The sequence below is a fragment of the Myotis daubentonii genome, chromosome 8 (genome assembly GCF_963259705.1).
Source record: "Myotis daubentonii chromosome 8, mMyoDau2.1, whole genome shotgun sequence".
In the NCBI taxonomy this organism is placed as follows: Eukaryota; Metazoa; Chordata; class Mammalia; order Chiroptera; family Vespertilionidae; genus Myotis; species Myotis daubentonii.
In genome coordinates this window covers 37,145,934-37,172,753 of record NC_081847.1, presented here as the reverse complement: position 1 = coordinate 37,172,753, position 26,820 = coordinate 37,145,934, and the positions used below count along the sequence as shown (strand labels likewise).

General features: G+C 46.4%; 1 protein-coding gene and 1 non-coding gene across 2 annotated transcripts in view; one reads left to right on the top strand and one right to left on the bottom strand.

The window, feature by feature from the left end:
- MMP24 (matrix metallopeptidase 24) overlaps positions 1-26,259 on the bottom strand; it is a 44,294-nt gene extending 18,035 nt beyond the window's left edge. The window contains exons 1-4 of the mRNA XM_059705972.1: positions 26,035-26,259; positions 6,950-7,098; positions 2,812-2,928; positions 11-315 (exon numbers count right to left, since the gene is read on the bottom strand). Coding sequence (XP_059561955.1) covers positions 11-315; positions 2,812-2,928; positions 6,950-7,098; positions 26,035-26,259 — 796 coding nt within the window. The remainder of the gene's footprint in view (positions 1-10; positions 316-2,811; positions 2,929-6,949; positions 7,099-26,034) is intronic.
- LOC132240342 (U6 spliceosomal RNA) lies at positions 23,223-23,327 on the top strand. The gene has a single exon (XR_009454265.1). It is a non-coding gene; the product is annotated as a U6 spliceosomal RNA (small nuclear RNA).
- Positions 26,260-26,820: the final 561 nt, after the last annotated feature.

Below are 26,820 nucleotides of genomic sequence, written 5' to 3'. Positions count from 1 at the left end.
ATTGCCTTACCATCATGGTTGGCGTTTCCTAATGTCCATGGCTCATCTGAGTCAAAGTGAGTGTCTCCTCCAATTCCGGGCCCAGGGAAGTAGGCATGAGCCAGGAATCCGCCTTCCCCATCAAATGGGGAACTGTCTCCATGGAAGCCAGAAGCAAAGAAGATCATGATGTCTGCCTCCTTCCGGTCACTTTTGATCTCATGGTATGGCACCTCTTCAAAGGTCAGTGGGGTCACCTTCTGCCACACATCAAAAGCCTGGCGAATAGCTTTCCGTGTGTCTAGCTCACCCACCTTTGGGGTATAGTTGTGAATGCTGGTGAGAGAGGGGAAGGAATTAGAATAGGGAGGAACAGACAGCGAGTCAAAGACTAGCAGAGCTAAAAGGAACATCAGAGACCATATGGCCCTATAATCTTCAAATTTTGACACCTAGAATTCTGCTTAGGTACCCTAGGGGTTGAGGGATAGGCTGAGTAGGCAAGGCTCTGGGTCCCAAACCCTGCCTAAATCAGAGTATCTTTGCTTTAATCAGTGCTTTGTATTTAGTCTCTGACAAAGTCTATATTGAATATAGGATTTCCCTTCAATTTTTAGAAAAAAAAAATAAGTTGGTGGATAATAGTTTCTAAAATTTATGTTCCTCTGCCTGGCTGGTGTGGCCCAGTGGTTGAGTGTTGACCTATGAACCAAGAGGTCACAGTTTGATTCCTGGTCAGGGCACATGCCTGGGTTTCTGGCTCTATCCCCAGTGGGGGAAATGCAAGAGACAGCCGATCAATGATTCTCTCTCATCATTGATGTTTCTTTCTCTTTTTTAAAATATATTTTTATTGATTTCAGAGAGGAAAGGAGAGGGAGAGAGAGAGAGAAACATCAATGATGAGAATCATTTATTGGCTGCCTCCTGCACGCCCCCCACTAGGGATTGAGCCTGCAATCCAGGCTCAATAATTCACATTCTCCCAATACATAGAATATGTGCATTTATAAAAGTTATAAAAGTAGTTAAACAGTGGAGAGTTTAAATGAAATGTCTCTTACAAACACTCCGCACATTTGGCACCAACTACTGCTAGTCTATTTAAAAGCTGGTATAGGGCAGTATATGATTTAATCAGCTATAGATTTAGCTATTTTAGGTTACTATATCCATATTGCATGGTTACTCATAATGGAGTATCACTGTTTCTGGATGTTCTGCCCCATGAACACCTGGAAGAAGGATTATTTACCCATTCTATAGGCAAGAAAACTAAGGCTCAGAGAAGTTGGGTTCTAGAAGTTAAGGTCAGGGTTGTGTTAGAATTCAGTTCTTTTTCTTGATCCACGCTACCTCTTCAGGAGACCCTGAGTCTCTCCAGTTTCTATCCAGTCTATCCAATCTATCCAGAAGAACCCAGATTCTTCTTCAGTTTCTTTTTCTTGTCAGATTTCTGAAAGAATCCTGTTCTGATCTCTACAGCTTGTCAGCAGGAGAGCCCTTAGTTCCACTCTAAGATCTCTATCTTAAATCCTACCTCAGAACCTAGGAGATCTACCCAAGATGGACTCAGAGAGTTGTGAGGTGCCAACCAGAGCCCACCTGAGCCTGCCCTATGTCTGGCTCTTGTCCCAGCCCCAGTCTGCATTCAGACATCTGAGAAAGCTGTGATGGGCTCCCTCATCCCTGCTCTTGATCGCTGGTGTGACTTAGAGACTGATGCTGCTCTGTCCTTGGTTTCCCTAGACCAGTGGTCGGCAAACTGCGGCTCGGCAAACCGCAGCTCACGAGCCACATGGAGCTCTTTGGCCCCTTGAGTGTGGCGGTATTTTGTGGAAGACCCACACTCAAGGGGCCAAAGAGCCGCATGTGGCTCTTGAGCCACAGTTTGCAGACCATGGCCCTAGACAATCAACACATGACACTGTTGTGATTCAGGTCCCAGTTCTCTATAGTCCTTAAGAAACAACTGGAAACTTGTGCTGGGAATCTCGCATGAAGTCTATCAGACTAAGTGGGAAAGGGATGTAGATCACAGATAGTGTCGTTTGTCAAGTGGTGATAGGAGAATGAGTTCAGCTATGGTTTTTTGGTTTTTTTTAATATATTTTATTGATTTTCCACAGAGAGGAAGGGAGAGAGAGAGAGTCAGAAACATCGATGAGAGAGAAACATCGACCAGCTGCCTCCTGCACATCCCCTACTGGGGATGTGCCCACAACCCAGGTACATGCCCTTGACCGGAATCGAACCTGGGACCTTTCAGTCCGCAGGCCGACGCTCTATCCACTGAGCCAAACCGGTTTCGGCTCAGCTATGGTTCTTTATCATTGCTGAAAGTTACTGAACAATCCATGCCCCACTTTCTGTAGCTAAACATGATTGGAATGTGAACAGAACACAAAGAAGAACCCCTAAAGTACCAAATAAATCTGAAGTGGGATACAGCATCCTCTGGAAGCCACAAGGATGACAAAGTCATAGGCCAGTGGTTCTCAACCTTCTGGTCCTTTAAATATAGTTCCTCCTGTTGTGACCCAACCATAAAATTATTTTCGTTGCTACTTCATAACTGTAATGTTGCTACTGTTATGAATCGTAATGTAAATATCTGATAGGCAGGATGGTCTTAGGCGACCACTGTGAAAGGGTCGTTCAACTGCCAAAGGGGTCGCGACCCACAGGTTGAGAACCGCTGTCATAGGCTCTCAGCACCTGGCCCACGCCCTGATCACAGACCCACCTAAGGTGTCAACCTCTGAAACTCAGGCCAGGAAAGAGAATGAAGGTGGAGCCAAAACCAAGGAGGAAGAGAGGAAGTCAACGCACCTGTAGGTGATGTGTTTCTGCCTCCACTTCTGTCCAGTGAGGGCATAACGCTTGTTTCTCCGCCTACGGCTCAAGTGGGGGTGATCAGGAACACCACATCGGGGTTTCTTCATCCATCTGGGCAGAGAGAAGACACATACACACCTACACTGTGGTCACTGAGCACTCTAGGAAGATACTGCACAGTCTCCAGTCCCAGTTTGAATTGCAGTGTGGGTCACTGGAACCCTGGCTTTGATGGGTTCCCCGATAGGAACACAATCGACTCATTCATTCATTCGTTCATTCACTCACAACTGAATATGCGGAAACATTGCTGCATATGAGACTGGGAGTCAGGAAAATGGGCTTGATAGTTCCAGCTCTATCACTAATCATAGGAGCCCAAGCAAGTGACTGAATCAGCATGAGCCTCAGTTTCCTCATCTGCAACATGAAAAGTCAAGTTCTTGCTGTTCTTAGGTTGTAGAGAGCCTCAAAGGAGGACATATATGTGAAAATGCTCTGTAAATGTTATTGAATCGTATCACTTCCTGGTTTAAAACCCTCCAATGATCCCCCCCTCCCCAAACACCTAGAATTAATTCGAAACTCCCTACCTTGGCTCACAGGGCCCCCTGTGATCTAGTCCCTGCCTACTTGTCTGATGACACCTTTCCCCCTTTCCCCTCATATATTCTGCTCCAGCCACAGTGACCTTCTTGCTGTGCCTTGAACATGCTAAGATTATGCCCACTGCAGGGTCTTGGCAATTGCTGTTCCCTCTGCTTGCAACACACTTCTTCACATGGTTGTCTCCTTCATTTAGGTGTCTGCTCAAATGTCACCCCTTCAGAGACGACTTCCCTGCCCACCTTCTCTAAGGTTTATCCTGCTTAACTTTCTTCATAGCATTTACCATTCATGGAAATTATACATTTGCATTTTTATTTATTTATTTTTCTCTCCCACCAGATTCTAAGCCACATGAGGAAAGGAACCTTGCCTGTATTCCCAGTGCTGGCACAATGCCTGACACAGAGGTGGTCAATAGTGATTTGCTGAGTGAGTGAGAACTGTTCAACAGTAGAATGGCATAGCTTGGAAGACAGCAAGTGCCCTGTTGTTCAAAAAGTGGCTAAACAACTGTAGGACATAGAATTTTCAAATTTATTAGTCTGTTGTCTCTAGTAAATGAGAAAATCTTTGAGGACAGGAACGGTATCATATTCATCACTGTTTCCCCAGAAGTTAACCCAGTGCCTGGAACTAAAGTAAATTCTGATAACTGTTTATTACCAGGTAAAGTTATATCAGGGAACAGTAACCTCGGACATTATTGGGATATAAAAGAGGGGCCAGGGTAGGAGATTTAAAAACTCATGGCTGATTGGGGCCCAGGCCATCCAAGTCCCTGCTGGCCTAATGACTCTCTCACTAAAACAATAGCTTGGGATTGCTAGAAGGGAAAACAGTTTGACCTCATTTGCAGTTGTTGAAAGCAGTTGCTACTGGCAATATAGAAAAGAGACAGAATATTATAACCAAATAAAATATAGTGTCTACATCATCTACAGTGTCCTATACTCAGAAATCAATAATGGAACACACAATAATAACAATACCATGCATTGGAATAAAAATTGATAAATTTCACAGTGTTTATATTAAAAAAATTTTTTTTCTGATTCTCAATACAACTTAGTGAGGTAACCAGAAATTATTTATTCTCTGCTTTATAGGTGAGGGAAAAGAGACGCATAAATTGAGTAACTTGCAAAATATAACAAAACAGTGAGGTGGGGCTAGAATTTAGTTGAATGAATAAGTGAACTATTAATTTTCATGCTTAGTACAGGGTTGGGTTAAAGGAACTGTTTGTTGAATGAATGAATGAATGAATGAATGATGAGTGAATGAGTGAATGACTAATGTGTGACGTTTTCCAAGGTAGACACTCAAAAATAGTACTTTGGCCCTGGCCGGTTTGGCTCAGTGGATAGAGCATCGGCCTGCAGACTGAAGAGTCCCAGGTTCGGTTCCAGTCAAGGGCATGTGGCTTGGTTGCGGGCATATCCCCAGTGGTGGGTGTGCAGGAGGCAGCTGATCGATGTTTCTCTCTCATCGATGTTTCTGGCTCTCTATTCCCTCTCCCTTCCTCTCTGTGAAAAATCAATAAAATATATTTTTTTAAAAAATAGTACTTTGAATTGCTTATCTAGCTTCCTTTCACTGACAGTCCCTGGGAAAGGAACCAGGAGCCATCTCGGCAATGACAGGGCTGAGCAAGGCCTGGAAGGTTCCCCAGGGGGGAAACAGGCCCAGAGAAGGCAGTGGACTGCCCAAGGCCACAGAGCTGAAGCCAACACTAAGGTCTCTAAATTTTACCCCAACGCCTTCCCTATTCTTGTTTTAAGTGTGACTGCCTTCTTCCTGTCCAGGCCTCCAAATCAGCATTCCCCACCTTCCTGCAAAGAGGGGGTGGGGCAGAACTGCAAGTGGGAAATGCCATCCTCCTCCCTCAGATCATTCCCTCTGCCTCCTCCTCTCGTGTCCACCTGCCACCCTCTGAACTCTGTCCAGCAGGCCTGTGGCTTTCTGGAACAGAGTAAAACCCAAGGCCAGGTGGTGCCTCAGCAGAGACACCAGTGCTTCTGCCCCAGGATGCACTGCCACGAGCCCTGCACAAAGCCCTCAAAATAACCTCCGCTTTGAAAGGCGGTCGGGTCCTCTCTAACCAGCTCACTCATGGGGCCACAGGGCTAAGGAGTCCATTGTACTCCCAGCATCATAGGAGCAGTCTAATGTATTATCTCAGAATTCCAGTCTCACAACCAGAGAATCCTAGGAGGAGAAAACATTTGGACAGAATGTTAGGCTCATAAAACCCCATACTCACCACATTTTAAAAGCTTAGACACTCAGAACAATGGAATCTAGAATTTGAGAGTCATAATTCAACACTCCCCTTTGTAATGAACAAGCTGAATCCCAGCGAGATGGTTCTCTCACGGAGTGACTCATCCAAGGGGTGGATAGATCCTGGCTCCTCAATTGGGTGGATTTTCCGTTCTTTCACCCACGACCTTCCCCACATCCCCATCCAGCCCTGCTCTCTCCGCCACCTGAGCTCAAGATCCCACCGCCCCACCTCCTTTCTCATGACTTTTCTTAAACAAACTGAAGCATGCCCAATTCTCTTCAAACTTAAAATAAACAAAATTCATTCCTCTCTAGCTATCATCTATTCCTCCCTTTCACTATTAAGCTTCTTGAAAGTTTTCCTACATTTGCCATCTCTACTCCTCACCTCTCCTTCTCCCCACTGCAATCTAATTTCGTCTCCACCATTCCAGAGCTTACAACGACCTCTTTGTTTCCAAACTCAGCAGACACATCCCAGTCTCCTGTTTGACCAGCCTGCACCAGCTGAGCTCATTCGCCATTCCCCCCTTCACTGCCATGACATCACAACCCAGGCTCCTTAAACCTCTCTGTCTGCTCCTGCTCAGCTTGTTTTGAGGGGCTCCATCCCCGGCACCCTTCCCTTCCTCCTCTTACTCTCCCTGAGCCATCTCGACCGTCCTCGTGGCTGGTTTGTTATTACCTCTCAGTGTCTCCCTGAAACTCAGTGTTTCCTCTGAGTCCTAGACTGATGTAGCCAGATGACTATTTTTCACTAAATGGTAAGCCTCTGGTGGGTGGGTGGGGGGGTGGACAGGGACCATAGGATCAAGCACAGGCACTCAGCAAACATTTGATAAATGGAAAAAGTGCTGTCAACTTTTTTTTCAAGTGTTCTCTGCGTCAAGTGTCTATCTCGGGGAATGCTAGAGGGATGACTCGTAGAACCACCAGTTCTAGAGTCAGGAAATTTAAGGTAATCTATAGCCAAACCCCTTGCTGTGCCGATAAGGAAGCCGAGGCCCCAAAGGGTTCAGTGACTTGTCCAAGGTCACACAGCACGTTTGTGGCAGAGCCCATCCCCAGCTCACCTAGGAAAGGGCACCTTGGGGTGTTGCCTTCTGGGATGACACTGAAGAGTAAAGGTAAGGAAGGTAGGATGGGTGGGCATGGTGCATACATGAGGCCATGACAAATGTGAACCTAAACGTAAGTCCAGAAATTTCAAAGGCACAATGTCCTATGCAAATCTTACTCGATTGTTGTCTGATCCAACACACCGGTGACTGGGATCCCGTAAAACTGCTGCATAGTGGAGACAGCTGACTGTAAGGCCTTCCCTGAGTGCAACGCAGATGCCCGTGAATCATAGGGAAGCAGATAGCCATAGGACTTTAACCAGTTCTGAAAGACATGTGAAAGGAAAGGATGCATTATGCTGGAGAAGCCTCTGTTCTACCTGGGCAGAGATCTGCCCTTGAAACGGATCATTTTACCCAGGGGCTTGAGGACTCATGCTCTGATTTCTTCCTCCTTGACTCTCTCCTGAAGGCATGCAAATTCATCTCCAGAAAACACAGCCCTTGTTGGCTTACTCTCCTGCTATGAACCTTTCACTGGATCTCTACTGGCTACAGAATAAAGATTAAATTTGCATTCAAGGCTTTCTACTACTCTGACTCTTTGCTCATCTATTGAGTGGTTTCCACTGACAGATGTAACATACGACTAGACATGCGAGGGCACAAGAACAGTTCATTTTCTGAAAGAGAGTGGCCTTCCAGAAACCTATTTGTCTAAAGCCAGAGTCTGATGAAGAAGTATGCTGTAGAATATTTACTGGCATGAGATTATATACATTCTTTACTGCTAACCCCTTCTAAAAAGCAAGCCATTAAAAACAAATATAAACAAAACAATATTGATATTTAATTTAAATATCAATACATAAACATATGCATAGAAAAGCCTATAAGGGCACAATAATAGTATGATTATGTAAGAGAATTTCTTGTTTTTAATAAATACACACTGAAGTATTTAGGTTTACATAAGGGTGTATCATATCTGCAACTCTTTCTTAAATGAACTCAGGGGAAAAATATATATATAGAGAGAGAGATAGAGGAAATAGATGTAAAATGTTAATAGTTGGGGAATCAGGTGAAGGATATTCAGGAATTCTTTGTCCTATTCTGGAAAACTTTTCTGAAAATCTGAAATAATTTTAAAAGTTTATATAAAAAATTGCCCTAGCCGGTTTGGCTCACTGGATAGAGCATCGACCTGGGGACTGAAGAGTCCCAGGTTTGATTCCGGTCAAGGGCATGTACCTTGGTTGCAGGCACATCCCCAGTAGGGGGTGTGCGGGAGGCAGCTGATCGATGCTTCTGTCTCATTGATGTTTCTAACTCTCTATCCCTCTCCCTTCCTCTCTGTGAAAAATCAATAAAATATATATATTTTTTAAAAGTTTATATAAAAAATTAATAAATATCCTTTGTTATAGTATCATGGGGGACTTCTTTTTTTGCTCTTTTCTTTTTTCTAAGTTTTATGCATGGAGTCATTAAAAATAAAAAGGGCAAGAGAATCTGAAGTCGCTTGGATGATGAGGCTCCAACAAAGCAATGAATCTGAAAGGCAGTGAAGTAAAGACAATTATTCCCACTAATGAGCATGAGGGGATGGAAGCCTGAAGAAACCAGAGCACCAGGAAACACTTGTGGCATCAATTGGAGAATGAGAAGAACATCCATGTATTTCCTGAATTCATAAGCATTTACAGGAGCCTCCTGCGTGCTTGTCTCTAAGCCAGACAGAACCTGTGCCCATCCACAGAGGATTGTCCTGGACACCAGGTGAGCTCATGGAAGAAAAAGAATGTAGGCAACGATATTATTCCCTTTCTATCTATAGTTTTCGTTTCTTGTTTCTATATGAACAGTCTTATTGTGGATATGCCTGTTATTACAAGGCAAATCAAACCATTTTTGGAAGGAGGCAAACAAACTATAAATAATTATTTACTTTACCAAAGGTGACTAACATCTTTACTGTCTTGTGATAAAATCCATTGGACTGATTAAAAACAGCATGGCTCAGTGGCTGAGTGCCAACCTATAAACCAGGAGATCACGTTCAATTCCGGTCTGGGCATATGCCTGGGTTGCTGACTTGATCCTCAATAGGGGACGGGTGCAAAAGGCAGCCAATCAATGATTCTCTTTCACCATTGATGTTTCTCTCTCTCTCTCTTCCTCTCTGAAAGTAATAAAGATATATATTTTTAAAAAACACAAAAACAGCCTGTCCAGCATGGCTCAGTGTTTGAATGTTGACCTATGAACCAGGAAGTCATGATTCGATTCTGGGCAGGGCACGTGCCCAAGTTTCGGGCTCCATCCCCAGTAGGGGGCATGCAGGAGGCAGCCGATCAACGATTCTCTCTCATCATTGATGTTTCTATCTCTCCCTCTCCCTTCCTCTTTGAAAACAATAAAAAATATATTTAAAAAAATCCAGCATGTACAGGGTTCTATGGGAGAACAAAAGAAGGGTGTCTTAGCCACATGGGGGGCAGGGACAGAGAGAAAGGAGAGCTTGGGAGAGGCCTCTGAGTGGAGATGGGATCAGAGCTGTTTTGGTGGATATAGCATGTGCAACTGTCTGGAGCTGTGAGGGAGCATGGCACATTCTGAGCAGCCTTTAAAATGGGTACAACTCGGGAAGGGCTGTGTGGTGATGAGTAGAGAGGGTTGGAAAGGAAGAAAGTGGGGAGGTGATATATAGGGTGTGGCAAAAGTAGGTTTACAGTTGTTTGTTTGGAAAATAATATAAGAATAAGCTCTGTGTTTCAAGTACTCACAACTGTAAATCTGTGTTTGCTCCACCCTGTATAATAATCTGTTTACCAAGTGGACAAATTACAGAGAATCACTTGTGACTTGATGGTGGCCTAGGATCAGCCAAAAAATTAAGCTTCCATTTCCTTACTTGTAAAATGTAAACAATAATTCCTCCTCCCCAGATGGTCATTAAGGTGAAATGAACAAATGCACCTGACATAATCACTCCAAAGGTGTGTGTTATCTCTTTCTTTGGGTAACGTGCGTGTTGAGATCTAGTCATCTCGCCTTCCCACGTTCTCCCTGAGCCAAGAGCCAGTCCTACTGGGTCCTTCGAAGGCGGTACATTGTCATGGTCAAGCCGACTTGCTCCCAGGTGACCTATGGACATAACCTCTCAGCAGCACCGGGAGCACTGCACACAGAGAAACTGTACTCTTTACCCTGTTTCTCAACTTCTTAGGACCAAACACAATCACTTTCTATCAAACTTTAGCTTAAGGAAAATGATTTCCCTACAGGAGATTCTGTATGGTTTTTTGGGGTCAGACAATGAACACTGGGTAACCAATGGTTTTCCTTTTTGGCCTTTCTGCCAGGAATCTTTCAGCCAAATTTATAGCATAAGTGTTGAACACGGTGATGCTTGGAAGTAGCTATTATTTTTGTCATCTTTCTGACCACCACGGTATGTTTCATCCTTAAAAGTCTTACTTAAGAACATTGTTTCAATCTGTAAACTGCCGCAAGCCCTTCCAAAAAGAGGTATGGTACAAATCCACAGTAAATCCAATTCCTCTCAAAAAATCCAACTAAAATGAATTATGGCATTTGGGAAATGGCTGGGGCTCTTTGGACAGATACTGTTGACAAACCAGTCAGCCAACTGATTATTCTTTGATTACCTACCTCTAAACTAGCATGGAATTTAAGAACCTTCTCCCCTCCTGCTCTCATTACTGCTTATGGTAGGAGGTAGGGAACAGGGAACTTTTCGCATAAACCCACTCCAGCCTTCTAGGGCTCCGGGAAATTAAAAGTATTTCCTCCTTAGTAAAGGGCAGGCTGACGTACCCAGATCCTTTTCTGGGACGCTCCAGCAAGAAGCATCTCAAAGCCAATCGGATCCACTATGAAGGTCTCAGTCTATCTCAGAAGCTACAGGAGTTAAGATCTAAGCACTCAAGTCCTAGGTAAATGTCTGGGTCAGGAACAAACGCTGGAATGGATCAGCCTTCTCTGGGTTCTGCTTCCCTCCCATGTTCACTGGGGACAATCCTCAGGGCTCAGAGGCAGGCGCCTATGAGGGGAAGTGGGAGCAGGAGGGGCTGGTCAAATGAAAGCTCTACACCAGGGAACAGGGCACTGAGCTTGGACCTGGTGCATGCCTATGAGCATATGTGCATGTGTGTGTATGTTAGAGAGTAGGAGGCCAAGGACTATGGATTAGCCACCGGACAATTCCAACTGCTGCTGCTTCACTCTGTCTCTGCCACTCACTTGCTCTGTGACCCAGGCAGTTCTCTGACTGCTCTGGGCAGAAGCCCCTGATGTTGGAGCAAGTCTTCTAAACTCCAATCATAGCAATTCCAAAACATTTCCTGCCCTCTCTCACGCCCAGGCTGCTCTTGCTGCCCACAAAGCCCATTCTCTTTGTGTGTGAGCAAACGCTTCCTTCAGGTCTAGCTGAAATGTCATCTCCTTTGGTAAACCTTCTTTAATTCTCCTGGGCAGAGCTAGTGGGTGCCCTGTTTGCTCCCGAAGCGCCTTCCTTCTCTGCCACTCTAAGCACGACTTCCGCCATGTGTCACACCTGATGGTTGACATGTTTTGCTCACTAGATTGAGTTCCTGAGGAGCAGAGGCTCGTAATTATTTTTGTATTTGCTATGGTACTTAGCACAGTGCCTGGCACAATAAATAATGAATGAATAGATGAATAGTTCGTCTAGGAGGCAAAGTCTGGGCACCAAAAAAGGCATTTCATCTTGGCAGGTTTAATGAGGAATATACATGAAAGCACCAAGTACAGTTCTTGGTATCTATTAGAGGTTGGAAAAAACATTTGCTGAAATTCAATCTATTGTAGTTTGACTTCTTTGTTTAAAGAGGCAATAGGCTCCATTGTCCAATCTGGGGGGAAAAAATCCACAAAAGGAAAAAATCCCCATTCAGTTTTTGTTTTGTTTTTTGAGAGAGATCCCATACAGTTTTAAACAAAATGACCCACCTTTCATCTTTTTTGCACCTGGACCCATTAATCAATCACCAGCCACGTCAGAAGTCTGACCTTTACAGCTCAGTTAACCAACTCTAAGATGTCTGTCACCCTTTAAGTGCTGAAAGAGGTGTAAACCCAGAGGAAAGTGAGAAAAAGCTCAGCGCGCAGAGCAGAGACCAAAATAGCTGGGCTGAACCAAAGATGTAGTGTGATTGGTCTGCTGGCCACAAGGCAGGATTTGGTTCTTGAGAAGCCAAAGCGGAGACATTCAGAATTAGTGGTAGACAAAGGAGAGAACAGAGAATAACAAGGAGAAAAAATGTGGCCCAAAGAGGGAAGAGAGGGGCAGACAGCAGAGGTGGTGGTAAGATTAGAAGTGGTAATGGAGGCAGCAAGAAGCAGGCCAACTGGCGGTGCTGCTGTTTGCTCTTGGAAAACAGACGTGATCATGGGTGGGGAGGGAGAGAAAGATGTATCAGTTAAAATCGTGTGAGCTCCTGGAGGTATGCAGGAGCTCGCACCTGGTTGGACGGGAGCTCAAACCACTATAAGACCTGGAGAAGGAGTGGGAGATTGGTCAGGATCAGGTGTTTGATCAGAAATGCAGTGGGGAAGGTGTTATCAAAAAGGCCAGAGGTGACATTTATTAAAAAGGACCAGGCAGGAAGGTGTCAAATTTGGAAAGCATGGACTAGAATGAGGGAGAAAGAATAAAAAAACTTGATCAAAGAGTTTGGGCAACCAAGGCCATAATCTAGGGTGATGATGTGAATGACAGGAGCAAGGCATTGGTCTCAACAAGCACAGGAGGCCCAAGTCCGGTTTTAGAGGCTGCATGTGTAGAGGGACGGTGGCAAACTAGAGCATGACTAAGGGAGAGTGGCCAGGAAGGCCAGGAAACCAGGAACCACGTTCTGTGAGGAAAGATGAGGCTGTGGAGGCTGAAGAAGAGAGCTGCAGGGAACATGACAGTCTTCAAAAGTCAAATGGCTACGGATGAAGGAGATTTATATTCTGGTTGGCACAGTGCAAAACCAAGACCGGCATGGAGACAAGCGGATATAGATCTTGACTCATATAAGAAACAACTTTTTAACAGAGATGTTCTAATTATAAGAACAATTATAATAGCTACAATTTTTAGAACACCTTACTATATACCTGGCATAGTGCTAGGCACCCTAGAATGTGATGACCCCATGAGGTAGGAATTGTGATCCCTGAACTGCAGATGAGGAAACTGAGGTTCAGAGGGGTTAAGTAATCACCCAGAGCACAAAGCTAATAAGTGGCAGGATTCAAACCCAGGTATATCTGAAACTAGGCATTCCTTCCTCCTTATCACACAGTGCTGTAATCACATGTTGACTCACACATCTCTTCTTCTTGACTAGTGCCTGATGGCAGGGCCATAGTCTGTCTTCTTCACCATTGTATCCCCACACCTAGCCCAGGGCCTGTCATAGATTCATATTTATTGAATGAAGATGAGTTGATGTGTTCAGGGTCAGAACCATTTATAGAGCAGGGTTTCTCAGTCTCAGCACTATTGATATTTAGGGCCAGATAATTCTGGTACAGTAGAGAGCTGTCCTGTGCACTGTAGGGTGTTGAGCAGCATCCTTGGCCTCTACCCACTAGCTGCCAGATGTCTCAGACATTGCCGAAAGTTTCCCTGAGGCAGACAAAATTGCCTCCTGGGATGAGGTTCAGAGTGAGAGCTGGTTTTCTTATTTGGGCAGGTGCCTATGAGCAGGCTTGATGTAGGATGTGGAGAGCAGTGAAGAGCGAGAAAGCCTGAGTGCACGTTTAGGGTCAGGGTTAAGAGTGTACACTCTGGCCGAAACCGGTTTGGCTCAGTGGATAGAGCGTCAGCCTGCAGACTGAAAGGTCCCAGGTTCGATTCCGGTCAAGAGCATGTACCTGGGTTATGGGCACATCCCCAGTAGGAGATGTGTAGGAGGCAGCTGATCAATGTTTCTCTCTCATTGATGTTTCTAACTCTCTATCTCTCTCCCTTCCTCTCTGTAAAAAATCAATAAAATATATTTTAAAAAAAGTGTACACTCTGGAGACAAACTGTGCTGGGTTCAAATCCTAATTCTTTCATTTACATGACCTTGGGCAAATTATCCAGCCACTCTACTGCTTACTTCCCTCATCCACATCATGTCATTAGCAGGTGCCTCATGGAGTGGTTGTGAAATTAAGTAACATAATATGTGGTATTAAGAACTCAGCAAAAGATAGCAATAATAATGACTAATGACTATCATTTTCCTGGTAGGTGACAAACAACTCTAATCACCTCACTGTACTGTAGCCCCAAACACTAAGAATGTGTTCCTCAGTGTGTAGTCCTGTGTGTCCTGGGTTGTTGGCATTGCATCATCTGGGGAGCTTGTTCAAAATGCATGTTCCCAAACCTGCGCCTAGATCGACGGCACTAAATCAGAGACGCTGAGGTTGGGAACTGGGGATCTGCACCTCAGGTGATTCTGTTGCTTACTAAAGTTTGAGAACCACTACAGCAGTGGTTCGCAACCTCCCTAATGCCGCGACCCTTTAACACAGTTCCTCATGTTGTGGTGACCCCCAACCATAAAATTATTTTCATTGCTACTTCATAACTGTAATTTTGCTACTGTTATGAATCATAATGTAAATATCTTATATGCAGGATGTATTTAGGAAACCCCTGTGAAAGGATCATTCGACCCCCAAAGGGTCACGACCCACAGGTTGAGAACGCTGCACTACGTAAGGACCTTTGGGAGTGATGACCCAGTGCCATGAAGAAATGTGTCACCTCTAATTTACTAAGGCAGAAAGACTGTTACCCACTTAGAAAAGCCAGCCACTACCCTCTGCCTCAGTTCTGCTCTCACCTTTGGGTCCTTTGCCTGCCCATCTCCTTGGCCAGTCCTAACTTCAGCAAACAGCCCATCAGTACCCCCACCTTGAGATTCCATTGTGTCATTGCATAGTAGCATCAAGAGTGGCCCAAGATCATCCTTCCCAATCCATTGCCACATTAGCTCAGTCCTTACAACTGGGTGTTTACCTCAGTTCCCCAGCCTGGTACTCAGGTCTTAGCTGAGATTGCTATGATCCTAATCCGTTTCTCAATCTCAGATTCCTTGCCTGGTTCTCAGTCTCTCCAGAGAGTGAGACTCTAATCCAGTGGTTCTCAACCTTCCTCATGCCGCAGCCCTTTAATACAGTTCCTCATGTTGTGGTGACCCCCAACCATAAAATTATTTTCGTTGCTACTTCATAACTGTAATTTTGCTACTGTTATGAATCGTAATGTAAATATCTGATATGCAGGATGTATTTTCATTGTTACAAATTGAACATAATTAAAGCATAGTGATTACTCACAACAACAATATGTAATTATATATGTGTTTTCTGATGGTCTTAGGCAACCTCTGTGAAAAGGTCATTCGACCCCCAAAGAGGTCACGACCCACAGGTTGAGAACCACTGCTCTAATCCCTAACTTCTATTGCCTAACTTTGCTCTTTTCAGCTGAATGTCCTGGTGCAAATGACCTAACTTCTTTTTCTTTGTCTGTTAAATGGAGGATGATAAAAGAAGGCTTGTTAGGCCTGGCTGGTGTGGCTCAGTGGTTGAGCATCGACCTATGAACCAGGAAGTCATGGTTCGATTCCGGGCAGGGCATGTGCCCAGGTTGCAGGCTCAGTTCCCAGTAGGGGACATGTAGGAGGCAGCTGATCAATGATTCTCATCACTGATGTTTCTATCTCTTTCTCTCCCTCTCCCTTCTTCTCTGAAATCAATAAAAATATCTTTTTTTAAAAAACGGGCTTGTTAAGAGGATTCAGTGAGATAATGCACTATGGTAGGTAAAATAACAGTCCTTCAAAGAAGTCTACATCCTAATCTCCCAAACCTGTGACTATGTTACCTTACATGGCAAAGGAGAGTTCACAGATATGATTAAGTAAAGGACCTTCGGTGGGGAAGATAATCTTAGGTTACCCAAGTGGGCTCAATGTAATCACCAGGGTTCTTAAGGAGGCAGGGGGAGCAGAGTCAGAGAAGGAGATGTAATAATATAAACAGATGTCAGAGTGTTGCCATTGCTGGAAGGGGCCACAAACCCAGGAATGTGGGTGGCCTCCAGAAGCTGAGAAAGACAAGGTATGAATTCTCTTTAAAGCCTCCAGAAGGAATGCAGTCCTGCCAACACCTTGATTTAAGCCCTATTTTGAGCTTCTGACCTCCAGAACTGTGTTGTGGTAATTTGTTTCAGCAGAAATAGGAAACTAAGATGCATGTAAAGCATTGAGCAGATCTTGGCACACAGGATGCATTCTCACAATGTCACTGTGTTCTTGCTCCTGTACACTCCAGCAATAGATTGACCCCCTTTGGTCATTGCTGCCAGAACAAGTCACTGTGTCTCTTTGGTGACTCCTCAGAGATCAGCTCTATCACTGTGTCTTTTCCCTCCAGTTCCTGTCCCACAGAAACCCTGTTTCCTCCTCTACCCATACAACTGAGGCCCAGCCTTTCCACTGAGCCCACCTGAGTTATAACTAATTTTTGAATACTTTAAATGTGAAGGCTTAACCATTCAGGTATCTAGAAAATGCACTGGCCAACCATACTTAGAGAGCATCTAATTTAGCATGCTTGTGTTGCAGAAGAGAAAAATAAATCTGAGAGAGGGAGAAATTACTTATCTAAAATCAAAGAGCAAGTTGGTAGAGAAACTGAAAATGGAGCCGCATGTCCCTGCCTCCTAGGGAGGGTTCTCTGTCATGCTACACCCTCCACACTAGCTCTGGTTTGCCTCCAAAGGCTGTGTTTCCGCACCCCCCCCCCCCCCCCCCCGTTACACAGCCTATCTAAAAAGGGATCTCAGGATCGCCCACAATGCCCAACTTAGCTTCTTGACAAACACCTTAATGGCGCGGTGTTGCCTCTTGGCTGCCACCAGCTCTTGAGTGGGTGGTAAGTGCACTGGCGGGAATTCCCTGGTGTTCTGCACAATGTCCTTGGCCCACTCCCAGGAGGCCACCACAAGCCAGACAACCACCATGCCCAGGGAGGTGGCACATTTGGGGTTTGGGATCAGCTCTGGGATGTCTGAGTTTTCCAATGTGGGGAGGCCTCCTCTCAAGGCCAGGAGTGTGGCAATGCTCTCGTTCACTCTCTAAGAAGTGAGGAGCCTTAGCCTTCCTCGCCCTTTCCAGTGCCTTCCTGCAAACCTGTTCGTTTCCTGTTCCTGGGGCTTGACTTATTGATGAGTGAGAAGAGGGGAAGACAAAGACCATGGTGAGGCCTTACTTTCTCAACTGTAACAGGCAGATGGCTGAACTAGATAACCGCTGAGTAATTATATAAAGTTCTATTATTTTAGTTTAATTGGATTCAGTATGGAGCCTACCTTCTGGTTTCTCACTGCCAGTCTTAAAACCCAAGCTCCTTATCATGGCACTCAACAAGCTTTTGCCATCTGAGCCTTATCTTCTGTTTTTATATCCTGCCTCTTTATTGTCCACCCCAAGGTCCCCCTACTCTAGCTACGGATCTTCTTGTGTTGCCTGAACACATTCTGTAGGTCCCTTCCTCTGTACCTTTTTCATCCCCTCCCCTGAAATGTCTTCCCTCGTGTATTTTGGCCTCTCCCCGATAAACTATTAAATAGCCTACAAAATACAACTTGAATGCCACTTCATTTGGGAGGGCTCTCTGGGGTCACATGGACTCCCTCTGTGCTCCCAATGGCATCATCTGCACCCTCACGAACAGCATTATAAGCAGTGGTTTACGTGCCTATCACCCCCCACTGAACTCTTCCTTATACAGCTTACAGCCTGGTGGGGGAGGTGGACATGGAAAGACTGAATGTTTCCTTGCAGTTGTGGTAAGTGGCGTGAAGGAAAAGGAGAAGGTGCTATGCCAGTGTATGACAGGAGATGCATCTATGATGTCAGGGATGGCCTCCCAGAGGGTGTGACACCTCAGCTGAAATCTGGGTGTGAGCGAAAGAGGTAAAGGTGGAATGATGAGTATCCCAGGAAAAAGACTATCTTATTGAATTCCTGAAATGGGAAGGAGCTTGTATATTAGAAAAAAGGCCAGGGTGGCTGGAGCTTACTGAGAAGGTGGTACAAAAGGAAGCTGGTAAGGTGGGCAGAACTCAGTGATACAGGGCCTCAGACTTATTAGGCATCCCAGTGGGTACTGGCTACAAGGGGGTTTGTAATACTATTCACTCTACTTTCATTTGTCTTTGAATTTTTTCCATAATAAAAGCTAAAAAGAAGTAGTAGTATGGTAATAGTAGTTTTAGCCTTTATCCTAAAAACGAATTTATTTATCTATCTATTTATTTATTTATGAGAGTGAAAGGGAGGAGGAAGAGGAGAGAGAGACAGAGAGAGAGAGAAACATCGATGTGAGAGAGAAACATCGATTGGTTGCCTCCTGCACGAGCCCTGACTGGACCTAGGAATTGAACCTGCCACCCAGGTATGTGCCCTTGACTGGGAATCAAACCTGTGACCCTTCAGTGTGTGGCCTGACGCTCTAACTACTGACCCATACCAGTCAAGGCCTAAAAGCAATTTTAAGCAAGTATGATCAGATTTTTTGTTTTATTTTAATTTTTTAATTAAATATTTCAAGTGTCCAAAAGCATCTATATAAAAGCCCAGTGACTGGAACAACCAGTGGCTACGACATGCACTGCAGCAGCCAACCAGCCTGATCTGGGCCCCGATCGGCCCCTCCTCCTGGCCAGCCCTGCTCCCAATAGGCCCCCAACACCCTAATTGGGGGTGGGGCCGGCCAGCCAACTGCCCACAGCCTCTCCCCCCAGCAGGCCCCACCCCCAGTTGCCCCCCCACCCCAATTGGGGGCAGGGCCAAGATGGCCAACTGCCTGCAGCCCCTCCATCCCACCAGCCTGGCCCGATGGGCCCCCATCAGGCGGGCCGGCTGGTCCCCACCTGTGCATGAATTTGTGCACCAGGCTGCTAGTATAAAATAATAAAACAAACATTGGATAACCACCAACCAGCTTGGTTAAACCTTAGCTTTTGCCATATTTACTTCAGATATAACTGACCCCTTGTAGATTTATTTTTAAAAGGTCACTCTGGCTGCTATTTGAAAAAGGATTAGAGGCAGGAAAAAGAGGCTGATCAGATGGGAAGTTTTTGACATCCAGATGTGACATGCTGGAAGCTTAGACTAAGGTGAAGGCAGTGGAGGTGGAGAGAAGTGGACACAGGGAAGATCCACACAGGAGGTGGGGTTGCTGGGGCTTGGCGATTGATTTTGTTGAGGCAGGTGAGGAGAGGAAGGGGTGAGGATGACTCCCATCCTTCTGGCCCTGTGTTTTGGGGGCACAGAAAACCATGCACATGAGTGTTTTTGGTATATAACTGAGTTTTTAAATGACCATTGCTAACAAAAGTTGTTAATAACAACGTCTTATTCTTCTCTACCTACTTTATTATAACAACACGGTATGATCTTTGAGAAAGTAGTGTCTTTTATGTAGATGGCTTTGCTGTTATCCTATATACCATTAAAGTCTGGTTCAAAGTTGGCTTTTAAAATGAATGCATGGAGTAAGGATGAAGAAAAACTAGTGAAAGACTTGAATGGAATCAGTGCTGAATCCAGAGAACCTAGATGATTTGTTCCCAGATCTCTCAGCTGGAGAGGGCCAGAGCCGGCACTCACTGCTCTTATCCACAGCTGTATCCCAGAACAGGTACACAGACCTGAGCTGTGCTAAGAAAGCTGAACACGTCCAGGGCAGGGGCCAGCACCCAGAGCAGCTTCAGAACAGGCCCCAGCCCCTCCACCTCCTCAACATGGCTCTGAGCCGGCCAGGTCTGTGCTCAGAAACCTTTAATGACTCCCCTGGCTTTGGAGGAAAGCCAATTTCACAATCTGCTCTCAGCCTCCCTTTCCAGCCTCTCCTTCTCATACACTCTTACTGGAAATAGCAAGTAACCCAATGCCCCAGGCACAGCAAATTACTTACTGCTAACTAAATCTGCCACACGCTTTTGTGGAACCTTGGTTCATGGTTTTTCTTCTGTCTGGACTGCCCCCCTCAACATTCCCCGTCCTTCTCGTCTCTCAAAGGCTTATCTTCAATGTCAGCCTTCTTTCTAAAACATTCCCTGACTTCCCCAACCTCAGCTGGGGACCTCATCTCCTTCCCCTTCAGTGTCCCTCCAGACCTTGTTTATACCTCTAGCAAGCATTCATATATTCGTTCAAAAAGTTACTGATTTTTTGTGCACCAAGCACTGTTCAAAGAAGTTGGTGGGGGACAGAGACATTGAAATTAATTTTAAAATGTTTATCAAATGTCTTGAATGTGCCAGGCATATACTAGGTACTGGGGAGACATTGGCTGCAGTCTATTAAGAATTTGGTTCCTCTCATTTTGAGTTCAAACTATACCATATCATAAGGCTAAGCATTTCCTAAGATTAATCTCTTTGGTATAATTATAATTTACTTTTATTTGCTCTAAAATTACTTCTTCAAGGACCAGAGTGGGATATACCTAGAAATGGAAAACACTGGCTAAACAGCTATCACAGTAATCAAGAACAGGACAGTCTAGTGTAGAGGGAAAAGACTCAGACCACAGACAGAAAATCTAATTCTGGTCCTCTCTTTACTGTTTATTAGCTACACATGGGTCCCTGGATAAGATATAGATTAGTCACATCATCTCTCTGAATCTCTGTTTGCTCTTCTATAAAGTAAGGACAATATTTTCCCTGTCTACCTCTTGGCATTGTTGCCAGGATCAAGAGGGGCCATGAACATGGAAGTACAAAGCACCCTGTAGTAATAAGAAAACGCACAGTAATTGTAAGATACAATGAATTAAAAACACAGGGACTATATTCAGGTTAGGTAAAAGGAAGAACTTTCTAAGAGTGAAGTTCTTTTTGTTTTTTTGTGTGTTTTTTTTTAGACGAGAATGAAGCTATGCTGGAGGCCATGGTAACACTGAAATATGTTTGGCTTGGGAATCTGATAGTGCTTCTTACTAGGCCCACCCCACCGCTGGAGTCATCTAGGGCGCTAACTTTCCCTGACTTCAGATACAAACCGAAGAACATTCTCCCAGAGCAGATTCCTCGAGCTGGTCCAGAGGGCAGGAGTCCATTATGCCCTCGGACTAGGCATCACTCTGTTACTTACGTGGCCTGTTTGATTGGCTTGTCTCTTTCTGCCTGTACCAGTCTTCCTCAGAATCAATGGGAAACTGGGAGGGCCAAAAAAACTATCTGTGGGCCATTCTACTCCGCTAATATGAGAGATGCTTTAAATAAACCAAACACAGGAAGCCAAGTAGAGAACCCCCCTCACAAAGTGCAAAATACAAAAGAAACACTTAAGAAAGCAAAGGAGAGGTGCTCTCCCTCCCAGGAGCACGCCCTCCCTGCCTTTCCCTTTCCCTTTTCTCTCTTCCTCCCCTCCCCCTCCATGCCCCAGGGGGGGAAAAAAAAAGGAGAAAACAAACTGAATGAAATTTCTTTTGTCTTTTGGTAATGAAAGATGAGAGATATGGAACCAAAAGCCAGAGATGGTGAAAATGCTTTCAACTAAGAAGTCACGAAACCAGGAAAAAGTTCCCAGTCACCTACTATCAGGTTTAGTGCACTTGGGCAATTCACTAATGGCAATTCAAGAAATACTAAGTACTACTATGTGCTTATGTGCTGCTCTCTAAGGTCATGGCCACCTCTCTCTCAATTCCTCTTTATTGTATGTCCTACCACTAGATGACAGCCTCCCGAATGGGTTATGAAAGAACTCAAGGGTGAAATTGTGGAACCACTGCTGAAAGGAATAACTCTGTTTCCACTGAAGGAAGAACAGGTAGGCAATAAGTCCCATCCCTAAGGAGGGTTTTAGAAAGGACCTGGAGATCCACATACCCATGAGCATCTATTTCAGATCCATGTAACTTTTTGGCATCAAGGGTAAAGTGTAGAATCATTGAATGCTTGAATACGTAACGATGACCACTGGTTGTTGGGGATTGTGTAAGATCTAAAAACATAAAGTGTTTTGGTTGGAGAAGGCCCTGCCTAAGAAGCATAACTCCCACCCCCACAAATAATGTTTAATTATTTAAAAAACTTAAATGGCAAACTGGCTGAGGCTGCCTCAAACTATTCCCCTGGGAAGAGAGAAACAAATGACGAGAGAAGTCAAGGAAAGTTTCCTAGAGAAGCAAAGCTTGGGCTGGAACTTTAAGGGGAGGATGCAGATGGGCGGGCGGAGGCGCAGACACAAACAGCATCTGTAGGTGTCCAGAGAAACCTGGGTAACTTGCCTTAAGATAAAGGAGAGCCCGGCCAGTGTTGCTCAGTGGTTAAGCATTGACCTATGAACCAGGAGGTCACGGTTCGATTCCGGGTCAGGGCACAGGCCCGGGTTTTGGGCTTGATTCCCGGTAGGGACCGTGCAGGAGGCAGCCAATCGATGATTCTCTTATTGATGTTTCTATCTCTCTCTCCCTCTCCCTTCCTCTCTGAAATCAATGAAAAAAAAAAAAAAGATAAAGACATGCCTTTCTGGAGTAAGAATGTGCACCGATGAGCAGTGGGAAAGGCAGCCTTCTAGTAAGGAGGCAGGGTGGAGCCCAACTCCAGAGGCTTCAAAACAGAGAAAGAGGAGTAAGCAACATTACCTGCAGGCTGTAAAACAACAGTATTTCTATAAGGTTTCAGCCATGTGATCTACTAGTACACAATAAAGGGATAATTAGATGCAAATTGTTGAGAGAAGCAGTGGATATAATTAATCTATCAGAAAGTTTTGGACAATATATTAGGCATTGAAAATGGAGACATCATGGAATTAAGGGTGGTGCTTTAATGAGGGCCTGAGAACTCAGAGACAGGAAACAATAGGTGGAAATAAATGGCCACTTCACTGAATGAAAGGCGATTAAGAGTGCAGGGGGCCCCAAGAGACTTTGCTGGGACTTGTCTGATTTAAATTTTTTATAAGTGATCCCGAAGAAGTAGAGCAAAGTGAAAATTTCAGGACTGCAGATCATATTAAGCCCTTTCAGGTAGGGAAATGCTTTGCCAAAGGAGAGCGTGAGAGCTGAAGCAAAGGTATTGAGTGGGATGCAAAATGGCAGTCAATGTGGGGGAATGTAAGGTAATGCACTGCTATAAAAATAATCCACGTACTGGGTGTTGTGTTCCAGGCTATCAGTTTTGACCCAGGAAAGGGATCCGGGAGCTAGATTGTTTCCTAAAGGCAGTGGCCTAAAGTGTTGGGGTCAGGAAGGTTGACAAAGGAATAGGCAGAAGCAGGAAGGAACCTGAAAACCGAAGAGAAAACCAACCTTCCTTTGTGCAAGACTACAGGGTCCCACATCTAGGGACAATGGCCAGGTTTATATCTATTGAAAGCTAGGGTGCTTTCTTCGGCAGCACATATACTAAAATTGGAACTATACACGGATTAGCATGGCCCCTGCACAAGGAGTAGATAAGAAAGAAGTCAGGGCCCAAGGATAACTAGAAAAGGGCAACAAAAATGACCCAGAGGATGAATACGGCTAATCTAGGGGTGGCCTGTTATTAGGGGCAAACTTAAGTGTGCAATGACAAAGGCTAAGAGAGGTGGAACAATCAAAGCCCGTAAAACTAACAAGGATAAGGAATGGATACAACCTTCTCTCCAAATCCTGGCACATTCAAGCAAATAGCCTCCTCTTAGTGCTTGAAATTTCATAGGAATAAAAGGGTTTCAGAGTTTAGATCACCTGGCCCTATCCTTCCATATTTGAGATGGTAAAATCCGTGCCTAGAGAAAGCAAGGAAAGGGCCCAAGGTCACAGACACCACCATGGGCCACATTCAGATTAGAAGCTAGGCTTCCTAAATCCCAGGTCAGGGTCTTTCCACCTCACCCTAAGCACTCAGGAAGACTAAAGGAATCCTACTTTTTATAGTGTATAAACCCATGACGTCATGCAAATGCATTATGCTGAGATGTAATAAAGATGAAACACAGCCTTAGCTGGTTTGGCTCAGTGGATAGAGCGTTGGCCTGCGAACCGAAGGGTCCCAGGTGCAATTCCTGTCAAGGGCATGTACCTCGGTTGCAGGCTCCTCCCCGATCTGGGACCTGGTCAGGGCGCATGCAGGAGGCAACTAATGGGTGTGTTTCTCTCACATCGATTCCTCTCTGTCTTTCCCTCTCTCTTCCATTCTCTCTAAAAGTCAATGGAAAAATATCCTCGAGTGAGGATTAAAAAAAAAAAGATGAAACACAAACAGACTAGGGAAAGTTTCCATTAAAAGTCGCCATAACTGCCCTGACCGGTTTGGCTCAGTGGATAGAGCGTCGGCCTGCGGACTCAAGGGTCCCGGGTTCGAGTCCAGTCAAGGGCATGTACCTTGGTTGCAGGCATATCCCCAGTGGAGGGTGTGCAGGAGGCAGCTGATAGATATTTCTCTCTCATCAATGTTTCTAACTCTCTATCCCTCTCTGTAAAAATCAATAAAATATTTTTTTAAAAGTAGACTAGCAATTATGAGATCTTTGAAAGGCAACTACCAAATGGGGCTAAAAAGACTTTCTACCCACTCTAATTTTTTTTTATTTTTTAAATCCTCACCCAAGGATATTATTTTATTGATGAGACAGAGACAGAGAGAGAGAGAGAGAGAGAGAGAGAGAGAGAGAGAGAGAGAGATGCGAGAGAAATATCGATCAGTTGCCTCCTGTATATGCCCCAACTGGAGACTGAATCCTGCAACCTAGGCATGTGCCCTGACTGGGAATTGAACCCACCACCTATTCTTTCTTTCTTTTTCTTCCTTCCTTCCTTCCTTCCTTCCTTCCTTCCTTCCTTCCTTCCTTCCTTCCTTTCTTTCTCTCGCTCTTTTTTTGGTGCTCAACCAACTGAGCCACCCGGCTGGGCTACACTCTAATTTTTTTGGATCATGTACCCACGAGAGATTGAAGAACACTATGGATTCTCTCCTAGAGAAACACATTTGCACATACAAACACAATTTTGCACATAATTTCAGAGAGTTTATGACCCCCTGAGTTCCATGCCCAGTTCCCATTCTGGCAGATTCTTCTGAACAAATAGACTACTTCCTTCAACAAGCATATATTCTATCTCTTAGAATTTACTAAGGCAATCACTCTGATTTTCCTCAGCAAAAAAACCACGATCCCAACTAACAGCACTTACTAGAATGTAGACCTCTAGGTTGGAAGAGACCAAAGAAATTACCTAGTCCATTGTCTTCACCACCATGTGATATGAAACAACGTTGTGGTTAAATATACACGGGGACGAGAATCAGCCTGCCTAGGTTAGAGTCCCAACTCCATCACTCACTAGCCCTGTGACCTTGGGCAAATTCTTCTCTATTTCCACTGAAGGAAGGTGGGTATGTAAAATGGGAATAATAATTGCAACTATTTCCTAGAGTAGTTATGAGGATTAAACAGGATACTAATTTATATACAACACAGCACCAGGCCTGGCATGGAGTGAGTGCTCATTAAATGCTAGCTGGCATTATTGTTATTATTATGCATGTATCCGTGCAAGTACGCATGTATCCATCCCATCTTCTCCTGGAGCTTTGGCTTGCACATGCCAGTAATGAGCAGCTCACCGTCTCCGAAGCTGGGTGAGCAGCTCCGATTGTTACAAACTTCTTCCTATATTGAGCCGAAATCTGCCTTCTTGCAACGCCTACCCCCACCCCTGTTGGCCCTAGTACTGCCCCGCGGGGCCACGCAGAGCAAGTCTCTCCTTGCTCCACGTGACAGCCCTTCGGATACGAAGACAGTGATGGAGTCCTTCCCCGTCCCCTGGCCCCCACCCCACCCATCCTCTCCCTCCAGCGTGCACATCCTCGGGCTCTTCCCCAGCCCACAACCGACCGGCTGCGCTTACTATTTACTCCGAGGCGGTGTACGGCTTCCCTCACACATAGTCATGCAGGCCACACACCCCACCGCCGCTACGACAGCGACCCGCCCGCGCCGCTGCCCCTGTCCGCGGTGCTGAAGCGCTCCCGGCCCCGCGGCCCCGGCCCCGCCCGCCGGCCCCCGCCCCGCGACCCCAGGCGCGGACCCCCGCACCGCCACCTCCCCGCTCCCAGCCGCAGGCGCGGCCGGGCCCCGGCGCCGACCCAGCCCCCGCCCTGCCCGGAGGCCCCGCGCCCGCGCCCGGCCCCGCGCACCAGCCCCACCTGCCCGGCGAAGGGCGCCTCCGCCTCGGCCGCCCGCGCCGCCGCCGCCGCTCGGTCCCCGGCCCCCGCCGCCGCCGCCGCCGCCGCCCGCGCGGCGCCCGGGAGGCAGCAGAGCGCGGGCAGCAGCAGCAGCAGCCTCCCAGGGGCCCGCCAGCGGCTCCAGCGCGGGGCCCGGCCGGGCGGCGGCGGCCCCGGCGCGGCGCGGCCGCCCCGGCTCCTCGGCATCCCCGCGGCGGGGCCCGGCCGCCCGGCTGCGATGGCGGCGGCGGCGGCGGCGGCTCCGGCCGGGTCCTCCCGCTGCAGCCGCTGCGGAGCCGCCGAGTCACGGCGCTGCGGACACGCGCCCGGCCCGCCTGTCTTCGCCGCCGCCGCCGCCTCGGCCGCCAGCGCGCCCCCGCCTCCGCGCGCCCCGCCCCGGCGGGGGGCGGCCAGGGGCGCGGGGGCAGCACCCGGCGGGACCCGCGGGGGGCGGTTCGGCGCCAGCCCCGGGGCACTGGTCGAGGAGCGAGGCCGGGAAGGGGCCGCGGAGGCCAGAGGAACAGCTCAGGAGGCAGGGTCCAGAGGGGTGGGGCTGGAGGAGGGGGGTCGAGGGGCAGCCCTGAGGGAGGAGGAAGAGGCTAAACAAATAATCCTGGAGAGAGAGCCACGTGATGGCTCCCGGGAGGGTATAGGGGTCGAGGGTCCGAAGCCACTGGACTGAGGGGGGATGCGGGGGGTGCCCTGGGGTTAATGGCGGGATTGGAGAAGAATGAGTTAAAGAAACAGCCCGGAGGAGCGCGCCTGGGG